Source organism: Aethina tumida, chromosome 1 (assembly GCF_024364675.1).
Source record: "Aethina tumida isolate Nest 87 chromosome 1, icAetTumi1.1, whole genome shotgun sequence".
NCBI lineage: Eukaryota > Metazoa > Arthropoda > Insecta > Coleoptera > Nitidulidae > Aethina > Aethina tumida.
Window position 1 is genome coordinate 76,644,302 of NC_065435.1, and position 12,051 is coordinate 76,656,352.

Sequence of the window (12,051 nt, forward strand, 5' to 3'; positions counted from 1 at the left end):
TCTATAAAGCCACTCCTCTGTGCAAACCAATTCTTGAAATTCCTTTAGAGTCTTTTTGTGGGTTTATTCATGTGCTCAACATTGTGTCATCGGTTTATTGGAAAATCTATTGGATAGAAGATTCCGTTTTGGATAAGCCTGAACAAATTTTACTCTGTAACAGAAAATTTAAATATTTGGCCTGCTGTCCCAGTATGATAGTTGTACCCAAATTTATTTTGAATGATGTAGGTTTCATCTTATCATTGAAAATGAACTGAGATTTATTGGGATCAAGTTTAGAGCTGTATCTGTAAAACCATTCCATGTATTCCAATTTTTGAAACTTTGTTGAGGGTTTTTCATGTGTCCTGAATGCAGTCATCAGTTTACTCAAGTCCCCAGAGCAGTTGAATTTTGGTATATTTCAGTAACATCAATTTTACTTGTAAATCTCAGAAACCCCCACTGTTGAAATGTAATCATGTTTTTAGACACCAGCCGCAAATCAAAAAACACAAATCGGCAATTACCTGTATGAGAGATCCAAATGTAACTTAAAAAAACTTTAGAATAACTTAGAAACTAATTAGATATCTGTTTCAATAAATTTATCCTTCTAAGCCTTCTATAAATCACTAGTGAAAGCAGCATATAAATATAACAATATTTTATTAGTTTTTTACTAATATGTCACATAACCTTATTAGACTGCCCTTACGATTTTCTATTTTCAAGATATATGTAGATGTAGTTCACTATACTTACCAGATTTTTAAATATTCTGACTATTTTAATACACATGAATATATATTCATATTTTCTTAGTCTTTTACTAATATATAACAACCTTATTAGCCTGCTCTTATGATTTTTTACTTTCAAACAATACTTAGAAGTAGCTCACTATACTTACCAAATTTTTATATATTCTAACTTTAAATATTATTATTGTATATTTCAGGGGAAGGTAAAGCAAAAGTCTGTATATTTTAATCAACTTATATTTAAGTTATAAAGGTAAAACCCACATGTTGTTTATTTAACTTCTTTGACCTGGAGGCCTACAAAAGATATGAAAAATAAGTAAATTTTACACATCAAAATTATTATTTAACAAGTTTACCTGGAGGCAAAGATTGCTTCAGTTTTTCGGCCTTCTCTTTGTCTGTAATGACAAGGGTGTAGAGGAATCTAGAGCAACGCACCTTGAATTTGGTATTGTCTGGGTTCTTCTTTATTTTAACGGCTGAAATTCAACAATTAGTACTAGAAATATTTAAATATTAATAATTAACTTACATTTAGCGTCCTTCCTCCTGGCCGTTAACAGGAAATCCTTAATTTCTGTGATTTCGCGTGGCTAAAACAGAAACATGAGTTTTAGGTTATGTTTGAAAACAAATTTTTTAATACACATAAATACATTTTACTATATTTTAAACTACGAAAACCACGTCGAATTGAACACAAATTACAAATAGAAAATACTTTGTTTGACTTACCATTTTTGTGAAGGGCCTAAGAAGGTTGATAAAATCTGCAAACAAGAAAAACAAAAAAATTTTAAATGTAAAACAACACAAATATGACTGATTTTATATTTCATACACTAATTACAAACTATATAATTGATTTAAAGTTGAAAACCTACAGACACAATCACGATGATTAAAGATTATTAAAGTGAGAAATGGAAAGCTCACCTTCTTGTTGATGTTCACTGAAAAAGGAACCACGTTGGCCGCACTGACAGCACTAGAGTTTCTATCCTTAGTGAAATAATACCAACATAACCAATTAAAATTGGAATTGAATTTCACTAGATTTTCAAATTATACATGCGTATTGATGAATTATTTGCCCAATAGAAAAAAATACAATTACAGGACAAAACTAAAAAAATAAAATTAAGTAACAAAATATTTATGTTAATGTACAATATTTCCTTAAATCTAACTAGGAAATAAACAAATAAGTTCTTTTAGAGAACAATAATTTATGTCACAAATATTACATATTTTATTAAAATTTGATGAAATTATACAAATAGGAGCTCTCAATGAAACTCTTGTTCTGCAAATACCACAGTAAAATGTATGAGCCCGTCTTGAATTTAACCGTGGTATTAAAAACTCGATTTTGGCGAATCAATCAAATTAAGAATGATTTTAAAAAGAAAAATTTGACTGCTCAGATATCTCCTATTTTCTAAAGTCATTAAATTAATATATATATATATATATATATATATATATATATATATATATATATGCAATTTTTTATTGTTGTCTTTTAAAGAACAGGAAATAACTTTGAAGGAAAGTAGTATATACCTGTTTATTACATAATCTTATCTTATTAACAATTTAATAGTTTCTAATTTAATCATTACGTTGTACAATAAGTGAATAAGACTAATTTCAAATCTATATAATTTAATAAATAAAAAATCATTATTTATAATACAAACTATATTTAAGCTTTATTAATTTTCTTTTGATAGAATGGTATCACATACTAACAAAGCAACTGGAATACTTTGTCTAAGCACAAAAGCATGCTCATAAATATGAATCTGCGCCTTGACGCCATTTATGTCCTGAACTAATCTTTCAAAGTACTGCCTTGGAGCCCATCCATCATTTTGTCCATAAATAAAATGTATCTTTTGAAGATTTTTTTTGATTGCTTCATCATTTCTTGCTCTGACTAGGTCCATCTCTTCAAATGCCATTGAGAATACTCTTCGCAAAACATCTGGATGAACCAAGTCTTTCACACTAGTTGCATTTTTTTGAGGTATACCAGTAAAGAACAGGTACATAATTATAAGTAAATTTTGTATGACTGTTGGTAAAATAGTAAAAATCCAAGCCATAAAAATAATTAATGGGACTAAAGGTTTGATAAAACGAGTCAAAAATTTTCCATTTCTAGTTTCTTTCATGTATTCAATTGTTGGGAACAGATAAAATAAATCAGTTACTGTATATGTCAAGACTGGTTCATTCAAGAGTTCTGTTATCATGTATGACCCAATTGAGTGGCATATTAAATGCACTTTGGCGCCTTCCGGTACGTACGTGTTTAAAAAACTCAGCTGCAACAAACCGCAAAATTATACACGTCACTCTATTGAATATTCAAATTTACCTTGTGCTTTATTTGTCCATCAAGCGAGTATCCATGGGATTCTTTGGGCAGAGGATCAATATCGGTTTCAGGAATATTATGCCCTGCATGCCCTACTATCCACACAGGCCAACCCAGTCGGAGGTGTAGTTGTTCCGCAAAACAGTTATAGAAACTGTTAACGCCCGGATTTCCCGGTATTATAATCACAATGTTCTGTCCAGGTTCCAACGATTCTTCCACCCAAGTCCCGAAAGTCGTAACTTTCGTACGCAGCCCTGAAAGACTCACGTAATGTTCCTGCATATCGATGAGCACTTGATGCAGTTTTAATCTTTCAACTGGACTGGCGAAAGGTCAATCGTTCGACTTTCCCTTGTTTTTTATATGTTGCATGACCAGTCTTTTGCATCTTGCACTTTTTGTATTTGAAATGTTTCGCGCGTTATAAATAAGGGGATTTTAACATTTACATTTTAGCTGATTGAGTTAAAACTTGTTTTTTGAATAATTATTATTCATAAACACCTGATCAGTATGATATAATAGATTACTGCCTAAATTAATGCAAAAAGATAAAATGATTTCTACACAATCACATGTGCTTACTTTGTTAAGGTGCATTAATTGTAACAGATGTCACTAGTAAGAACTCGTCCACTAAACTAATATATCAGTAGTTCCTCGCTCACAAATACTTCGATTCATATTTGCTTGCTTCTTTATTCTCTAGATATACTAAATTTAAGAAAATCAATATGAATATAAAACTGCCCAAATTGCAAACTGAAACATTTCATTTTTATATGCATATTAGTTTCATATTTTTCGGTTTTTTAATGAATCGTTTAAATATGAGCTTATACAGAACATTTAAATATAAATTAAATAACAACATAATAGTGAAACATGGATAAAGTGAAAAAAAACTCTTGAATAAAAACCCCAAAAATCAAAATAAAACTTTTAATTCAATTTAATTACAACATAAAAAACTAACAGTTTTCAAAATCCAATATAAACTTTTTGCCAATCATGCCTTTAATGGTCATTGTGTTCATCAGAGCTTCCCTGTAATTCTCAAAATTAACCATTTTATAAGCAGGTCCTTGCAATTCATTGTTGGTCATTAAAGAGATCAACTCCTCAAACATTTCTAGTCTATCAACACTACTAGCATTCTCCTTTGACCACCGAGTCATCCAGAAACCTCTGACTTGAATGTCCTTAAAAATGAGAGCAGAAGTAGGAACTGTTACAGGTTCGCGCGACATTCCTCCATATGTGACCATGGGAGCACCATTCTGCAAGTGCCTCATACATTCCAAAGCATTCTGACCACCTACACAGTTCAATGCTAGTTTAGGCTTTGCCAATTTTCCTGATTTGAAAATATCCGTTTTTCTTAACTCATCCTCTGTCAACACTTCTGTGGCACCCAATTTGGTCAAAAATCTCTTCAGCTCAACCAGATCTGGCCTATCTCGGACAACATTCACAGTTCTAATGCCCCATGACCTACATATTTGTATAACATTTTGTCCACAAGCGGAATTCGCTCCGTTTTGTATAACCGTGTCGCCCGGTTTTAGACATGTGAAGTCCCTGAGCATTCTAAATGCAGTACATGGATTTACGGTCAAAGTGGCTGCTTCAATCAGTCCCAGTTTCTTTGGTACCTTCAGCAAGTGTTCCTTTTTTAAAACGGCATGTGTCCTCCACGTTCCCAGGTTGTTAACGAGTGGCACGACGTGATCACCCTCGGACAAATCCGATACTCCTGGTCCAGTGCATATGACTTTGGCAACTCCTTCATTGCCCGGAACCGCTGGAAGTTGCGGTTTTGAAGGATATTTACCTTGAATCGTATTGATATCGGCCGGATTAACGGGGGCTGCTAGCATTTTAATGAGGACTTCATCATCCTTCGGATCTGGAATTGTTTCCGGCTCCTTTTGGATAACTTTTATCGGGTCTCCGTATTCGGTGTAAATAAGTTTCGATGCTTGGACACTGTTGAAGCGTTGGAACATTGTCTGTTGCAATGTTCCCGGTTTCAAGATTTTCAGAATTTTTGTTGTTACCGTCGACATTTTTTGAAGATTTTGCTGGATTTGTTTTGATAAACTTTGGACTGTCACTTAAATTACATATGACAACATTTAACCTAAGAATCAAACTTAATAATACCGTGATGTTATCTATTATCGAAATGATTGTTTACTGAAATAATTTTTTGTTTCCATGTTTCTAATAAACAATTAAATGAACGAATGCTTTTATTGGTAGGTCCAAGTCTTGCAGGATTTAATTAAATATTATATATTTTATTGTCTTTTTCACTCCAAACATTTACAAAAAATTAGACTTATCTACAGAATCGATATAATGAAAAGTAAAATTTAAAGATATATTGTTTTTACTTAAACATTCATGAAATATTTTCTTTTGGTATTATTGAACTACTGTGATAAGTGAGGTTAAAAATTTAAATTATGTCAAAACAATTTCCCAGTTAAAATGTTTGAAAACAATGCAGATTTTGATATCGACGATGTAACGTACACTATAATTTCATATCAAATACATATTAAAAATAGCAATTTTTAGGATGAGTTAGCAAGTTCTTTTTCTTCAATTATTAAACATGATACAAAACCAACAGAGTATAAATCGGCTAAAACCGTTCCAAAAACAACCCCGGAGGTGCTTAAAACAACAGAAACGTGTTCAGATGTAGAATTTTCACCTCATAAAACGCTGAAACGGAAATTTCCTGGTCCAGCTGGTCTTTTACCAGAGAGAAAAACATCTAAACATTCACCTGAACTAGAACAACCATCGACTGAATCCCAAACAATATCAGAAGTAAATATATTAAATAACAAATTCAATATTTAAATCTAATTTTTCAGAATATTATTTGTTCACAACAAACTGCCACAACATTTGAAGACAAACCATGGACTTTAATGTGCAAAGATATACAGGACAATCTGTTGGAAACATTCAATATAAATTGGATTCAAACACAAGTAAATTTAAATAAGTTATATAACAAAAAGGCGCCATTTCTTGCAGCCATTATACAAACATTAGATGTTCCAGACACAAAAATACCCACTGTTAATGTAACATTGAAAGATAGAAGTGGTCAGAACTGATTAACTTTGTTGTGTTAATTTTACATAATGGTTATTTTTAGGAAGCATACAAGGCACAATTTTGAGCACTTTATATGAGGAATATGCTGAATTTTTACTAGTTGGAGCAGTTTTAGTTTTGAAGAACTTCGGTGTTCTAACAACAGGGAAAAATACAAATATACATTTAACAATAACTCCTAATAATTTGTTAACTATTTACTCAAACCTAACAAATGATTGTTATGAGCAGTATGTTAAAAAGACTGTGGTGCAAATGTTTAAAAGTGAAGATATTTGGAAGAGCTACATAAAACCCAAAATTTCAACAGAAATAAAAAAAACGAATTTCAACAGTTTATATAACAAAAGTAATTCAGTGGTAAAATTAGTAAATAACAAGCCCAAACAAAATGTATTTGATACAAGTGTTGGTGAATTGGATTTGACGCTGGAAGATGATTTTAATATACCTGATGATTTTGAAGAAAAAGTTTTGAGTCAAATTTCCATTAAAACTGATAAAAACTCTGTTAAGACTAATGAAATTGTGATATGTGACAATAATAAGGACAAACAAATTCTGGAAAACATTTTTGATGGTGTGAATACTGAAGATTTGTTTGATGATTTTTGATTGTGCATATGTATAATCTTTAATATTTTTATTTTCAAATAAATACTGTTATATTTCCTAACTTAGTTTATTTAGTAAAACAACAATTTATAAAATAATTTTATTCATATATAATACAAAAGTGTATAAAATTCATGTACTTTCACGTACGATTTTAAAAAAATATTCGAGTTCTAATAACGCATCCTCTCTGACAGTCGAACAGTAGACCGCATTGTCGTACCTGTCGATTCCATAAATAGCACGTAACGAGTTCGGTCGTATCTCCCTTGCAACGACCGGATCCCTCGGCCCGCAAAACTCCTTGAACTCTCCAAATACGTCCATGTCTTTCACCTGACCAGAAATTTCACATGCTACAATCGTCCCATTCATGAACGGCTCCTGAAATTTATGGAAATCGGGCACCAAACCTTTGTATCTGGGAACGATTATCTGAAGTGGCGTAATTATTGCATAAGTTCAGTTTACCTAGCCAAAAACTCTTCGGTATTGTAAGGATTCATGTGGAACGAATCCAAGGCTGTGACACGGAAATGCGACTCTGTGATGCAATTAATGATCTCTCCCAATTTCCGGGCCAGAACTATATGCGGCATAATAATGCACAGTGTGCTGTCCTGATAAAGGGCAGTGGTTTCAGGCGGATGACTAGGGGGAAAGAAGATGGACAGCTCGTTGACCACTAAATCCTTCCTCACAGTGCCGTGGATGGCGTTAACGACACGGTCCTTGCCGTAGATCGCCCTAAGGGTGTGCGGCGCCACTTTTCTACCCTCCGATGGTGTTCTGGGACCTAAAATCGCATACAGTCGACTCACCGCGTCATGACCAACCATTTCCAAGCCCAAAGACGGACCTGAAACTGCACGAAAACGTAATCTTGGTAAACGATTGCCAGGGATTTACCCAAGTGCTCGACCATGAAGGGACAAATGGCGCGACCGCGCAGATATTCGTAAAACTTGAGCGATTCTTTGCGGCTGATACGGCACCTTGTCATGCGTGATATTCGCAAATCGGCTTGCTCTAATACTGATATAATTTTACCGTAACTCATGCTTTTCAAAACTGGCTTTAAAATACATAGACTACGCATTTCGCTTATGTTGTTACCGGTAAAGACGTTTGCGAAATCCGTTAGTGTCATTAGTTTGCCGAATATCATTAGTTTATTGCCTGAAATCATCATTTATTAATTAAAGAACTGCAGGTTTATTAAGGGGCTAACCTGGATAGAGATCAATGTAGCGTACTTTGGTTTTGATACGACGTAAATACAAGTAGTTCTTGTCCTTGTCGTAAAGTTGGATTGTTTTATCGAATGGGAAATAGTGGAAGATGAAGTGACGGTCTCCTATACCACTTTTCCATTCAGCGATAAAAGAAAGTTTATCATCATAATCATAAGTTTCGAGTTTTTTAGTTTCTTTTTCTTCTATTTCTACTTTGCCGGTTTGTTGATTGAACATTTCGGACTAGAGGTTTTAAGTAAAACTGTGTAAAAGTGACAAAAAATGACAAATTTTAGCTGAAATATTTTTAAAATGTAGTCGTTAACTATCTGTTTGTTAGCAACGACTTCATTAATCAAGTAATATTGAACTAATTAATTAATTAATTAATTAATATTTTGTATCAGTCTTTTAGTTTGTAATAATAATTGTAATAAAAGAAGAAAACAAATTTATTTTTAAATGAAAGTGCGACAAATATGTAATTAATTTTATTTATAGTGTCAAAACCGATTATTTCAAGATTAACTCGTTTTTGTTTGTCGTCAAATTTGCTTACAGATAATTTAGTGTAAAACAAATAAAAATGCGCGACAATTCAGTTTCAAAACCCTAAATTTCCCAATACTTGTTTGCTGCTTTGAAAAGTTGATATATCTTTGAATAGCTAAAGCAGACACTAATAACATTTCAAATATTTAATCATTTAATTTAATATTAAATTATAACCAACAATCACGTTAATGGAATTTTTAATTAACAATAATGACGAAAGTTTAGTGACTAAATCGATTATTTGCAAACGATATCGATAAGAACCCCCAGCAAATTGTCTTTGTAATTTCAAAATCATTTCAATAAGCCAAAGTTCAACTTTGATAAAGCCGAAAATAAAACTGTATTTTTCAATCGGTGTTGCAACTAACTTGTAGCACGTTCTCCTGTTATTAACCGTTTGAATCAGCATGTTTTCGCGGGTACTTTTTACCGCTAACCACCTGTTGCACGCGCAGGTAAGTGTGATTCTATTCGAATTTTCATATTAATTTTCTGATGTAAAACTTGTGTAAGCTTCACCACTTTATTATTTGTTAGTTGGATTGTGGTTGCTTCACTTTTAACCTTTTTATTACGTATTTTGACCCTTATTTTCATTTAAGAGTTTAACTGAGGTTATCTCTGTAAATATATAAAACAGGCCAATAAATATTTCCACTTGCAGTACAAAAACCTTTTCTGTGATATAAACTTGTGCATTTTATCATTCACGTGAGGTTAGTATTTTATAACCTTTCTCGCATTTATGTGACAGTATTTACAATAAAATGTTTCTAATTACTAAATTCTTAACAACCACCACCAAACAGGTGAAAAACAACAATAGTCGCCTAAAAAACATAACATTGATCGTTTCCAACTACAGAACTTGGGCACTATTGTAAGACACACATCAGTGATGGCAAAAGTGGACATCTCGAAGACCCTCAATCAAAATGTGTGGGACTCGGATCCGGAATTGTTTGACTTGATGCAAAAGGAGAAGAAAAGACAACAGTCTGGTTTGGAAATGATCGCCAGCGAAAATTTCACCACACTTCCAGTTCTGCAATGTCTCAGCTCTTGCCTCCATAACAAGTATTCTGAAGGTCTGCCTGGACAAAGGTTTGTATAGTTTATTAATTTTTTCCGTGTTATTTATGGAATTTTGTGTAGGTATTATGGAGGTAATGAATTTATTGATGAAGTTGAACTGTTGGCACAGAAAAGAGCTTTGGAGACTTACAGGCTCAATCCTGAGGAGTGGGGGGTGAATGTGCAACCTTATTCTGGATCTCCTGCCAATTTTGCAGTTTACACAGGTACACAGTTCTATAAGTTTATAAAAAAATAATTCATTAATTTATTAAAGGTATTGTGGAACCCCATGGTAGAATAATGGGTCTGGATTTACCTGATGGTGGTCACTTGACGCACGGTTTCTTCACCCCCACCAAGAAAATATCTGCCACTTCCATATTCTTTGAATCTATGCCGTACAAAGTAAATCCTGAAACGGGTCTATTGGATTATGACGAACTGGAAAGAACCGCAAAACTGTTCAGGCCAAAAGTAATTGTAGCAGGTGTGAGCTGTTATTCCAGACCGTTGGACTATAAAAGATTTAGACAGATTTGCGACCAAGTCGGCGCATATTTGTTCGCTGACATGGCACACATATCTGGCTTAGTGGCGGCCGGCGTAACGCCCAGCCCGTTCGAATACAGCGACGTCGTGTCCACCACAACACATAAAAGTTTGAGGGGCCCGAGGGCGGGTGTGATATTCTTCAGGAAGGGTGTCAGATCTGTGAACGCGAAAGGAGAGAAAATCATGTACGACTTAGAGTCGAGAATCAACCAAGCAGTATTCCCGGGACTGCAGGGCGGTCCCCACAACAACACGATCGCAGCCATCGCGACCGCCATGAAACAGGCCAGCACACCCGAATTCAAGGAGTACGCAAAACAAATCGTTGCCAATGCGAAAAGACTGAGCGACGGACTCCAATCCAAGGGTTATAAGGTCGTGACTGGGGGAACAGAAGTGCACATGCTGCTGGTGGACCTGAGAAGCGCCGGCTTGACCGGAGCGAAAGGAGAGTACATTTTGGAAGAGATCTCAATTGCGTGCAACAAAAACACAGTACCGGGAGACAAAAGCGCGTTGAATCCGTCCGGAATTCGATTGGGAACGCCAGCCTTGACCACCAGGGGGTTAAAGGAAGCCGATATTGATATGGTAGTTGATTTCATCGATAAAGGGTTGAAATTGGCGAAGAAAATCAGTGACAAGTCCGGTCCTAAACTGGTGGACTTCAAGAGCTTCGTTCACGGCGAATTTAAGGGTGAAGTTTCGGCTTTGAGGGCGCAAGTCGAGGCGTTCAGTCACGATTTTCCACTGCCTGGTATTGAAGGGTATTAAATAATCAACGCTTTTCGTATGTATGTATGAAAGGTTCAAATCTCATTATTTTCTCATTATATGTTATGTTACATAAACACTTTTACAAAATTACTTCGAGTATACTGTTTTTTTATGTAATATGTTATAAAAAATAAATTATAAGTTTTCATACGCATATGTATCTTCCGTTATTTACCTTAATATACAAAAACAAATATCTCACAACAATGATACACAAATTTATCAGCTACTTTGAGACACAAACAATAAAATGGTCATTTATAATTTTATACCTGTGAATATAATATTAGATTTAACAACAAAAAGGGGAGGAAAATGAAATAAATTTATATTGTATATTTAAAGCAGACAGTTGACGTCATTCTGAAAATTGCAAAACAAATTTAAATTTCTTTTAATATTTTATTTACATTTTTAAAAATAAGAGTATATGTGACATGACATCAAATTACGCAAAGAGTGAATAAATGGATTCTATGCAAAAAGCGAATTTATCAAATGTTAAATTTGTTAAAAACGATAGATGAACGATTTTTTTCACTAACAAATATATAATGTTGAAAATTCTGTATTATGTAGAAGGACATTCTCCTTCTCAAATTTGTATATGTAATAAGTTCTTACAGTTTAATATTTGTTAACATACATCAAACGAGATAAATATATATTTGCTCAAGAATTTGGACCAAATTTCGTTTTGGCAGACGACAAAACCTGATCTCACCGTGCGATACTGATGAATTTAGCGTTCCAAAATTCTGACTTCCTGCGTTCACCAGACTGCAATCAAATTGAACACGTATGTGACCATCTTCAAAGACAAATTTACCCTCTAAACCACCAACTTTTTGAGGAGCTTGCTAACATTCTTAGAGAATAATGTGATATATGGATCAACAATTTATTCGTTCATTAATTTCATTTTATTATTTTTTCAAAGAATTTGGTGATATTAGTT

The 12,051-nt window shown here is 33.6% G+C and overlaps 6 protein-coding genes across 11 annotated transcripts; 2 read left to right on the forward strand and 4 right to left on the reverse strand.

Annotated features, from left to right (window-relative positions):
• Positions 1-967: 967 nt before the first annotated feature.
• Positions 968-1,790, reverse strand: LOC109598226 (60S ribosomal protein L38). 2 transcript variants are annotated; one of them, XM_020014084.2, is made up of 5 exons: positions 1,686-1,790; positions 1,485-1,519; positions 1,282-1,342; positions 1,106-1,228; positions 968-1,043 (listed from the first exon to the last, which is right to left on the reverse strand). In XM_020014084.2, the coding sequence occupies exons 2-5, from the start codon at positions 1,485-1,487 to the stop codon at positions 1,018-1,020; spliced, it is 213 nt and encodes a 70-aa protein (XP_019869643.1). In that variant the 5' UTR covers positions 1,488-1,519; positions 1,686-1,790; the 3' UTR covers positions 968-1,017. The 2 variants fall into 2 exon arrangements, with proteins under 2 accessions (XP_019869643.1, XP_049824523.1); XM_049968566.1 differs by having other exon boundaries at positions 1,634-1,693.
• A 610-nt stretch (positions 1,791-2,400) lies between these two features.
• LOC109598227 (lipid droplet-associated hydrolase) lies at positions 2,401-3,640 on the reverse strand. The gene is made up of 2 exons (XM_020014085.2): positions 3,136-3,640; positions 2,401-3,082 (listed from the first exon to the last, which is right to left on the reverse strand). The coding sequence occupies exons 1-2, from the start codon at positions 3,418-3,420 to the stop codon at positions 2,468-2,470; spliced, it is 900 nt and encodes a 299-aa protein (XP_019869644.1). The 5' UTR covers positions 3,421-3,640; the 3' UTR covers positions 2,401-2,467.
• Positions 3,641-4,066: 426 nt separating this feature from the next.
• LOC109598215 (enoyl-[acyl-carrier-protein] reductase, mitochondrial) lies at positions 4,067-5,407 on the reverse strand. The gene is made up of 2 exons (XM_020014074.1): positions 5,339-5,407; positions 4,067-5,281 (listed from the first exon to the last, which is right to left on the reverse strand). The coding sequence occupies exon 2, from the start codon at positions 5,205-5,207 to the stop codon at positions 4,110-4,112; it is 1,098 nt and encodes a 365-aa protein (XP_019869633.1). The 5' UTR covers positions 5,208-5,281; positions 5,339-5,407; the 3' UTR covers positions 4,067-4,109.
• LOC109598214 (uncharacterized) lies at positions 5,221-6,955 on the forward strand. 2 transcript variants are annotated; one of them, XM_049961075.1, is made up of 4 exons: positions 5,221-5,399; positions 5,725-5,982; positions 6,030-6,267; positions 6,320-6,955. In XM_049961075.1, exons 1-4 carry the CDS (start codon positions 5,388-5,390, stop codon positions 6,892-6,894), a joined length of 1,083 nt encoding a protein of 360 aa, XP_049817032.1. In that variant the 5' UTR covers positions 5,221-5,387; the 3' UTR covers positions 6,895-6,955. The 2 variants fall into 2 exon arrangements, with proteins under 2 accessions (XP_049817032.1, XP_019869631.1); XM_020014072.2 differs by lacking the exon at positions 5,221-5,399 and adding an exon at positions 5,501-5,670.
• Positions 6,956-6,980: 25 nt separating this feature from the next.
• Positions 6,981-8,850, reverse strand: LOC109598229 (nucleoside diphosphate kinase 7). The gene is made up of 4 exons (XM_020014088.2): positions 8,126-8,850; positions 7,804-8,073; positions 7,366-7,759; positions 6,981-7,315 (listed from the first exon to the last, which is right to left on the reverse strand). The coding sequence occupies exons 1-4, from the start codon at positions 8,364-8,366 to the stop codon at positions 7,027-7,029; spliced, it is 1,194 nt and encodes a 397-aa protein (XP_019869647.2). The 5' UTR covers positions 8,367-8,850; the 3' UTR covers positions 6,981-7,026.
• Positions 8,851-9,001: 151 nt separating this feature from the next.
• On the forward strand, positions 9,002-11,247 carry LOC109598213 (serine hydroxymethyltransferase). Of its 4 annotated transcripts, none has more exons than XM_020014068.2 (4): positions 9,002-9,142; positions 9,553-9,791; positions 9,843-9,988; positions 10,039-11,247. In XM_020014068.2, exons 1-4 carry the CDS (start codon positions 9,095-9,097, stop codon positions 11,088-11,090), a joined length of 1,485 nt encoding a protein of 494 aa, XP_019869627.1. In that variant the 5' UTR covers positions 9,002-9,094; the 3' UTR covers positions 11,091-11,247. The 4 variants fall into 4 exon arrangements, with proteins under 4 accessions (XP_019869627.1, XP_019869630.1, XP_019869629.1 ...); XM_020014071.2 differs by lacking the exon at positions 9,002-9,142 and adding an exon at positions 9,201-9,403; XM_020014070.2 differs by lacking the exon at positions 9,002-9,142 and adding an exon at positions 9,202-9,403 and having other exon boundaries at positions 9,497-9,791.
• The last annotated feature ends 804 nt before the right edge of the window (positions 11,248-12,051 follow it).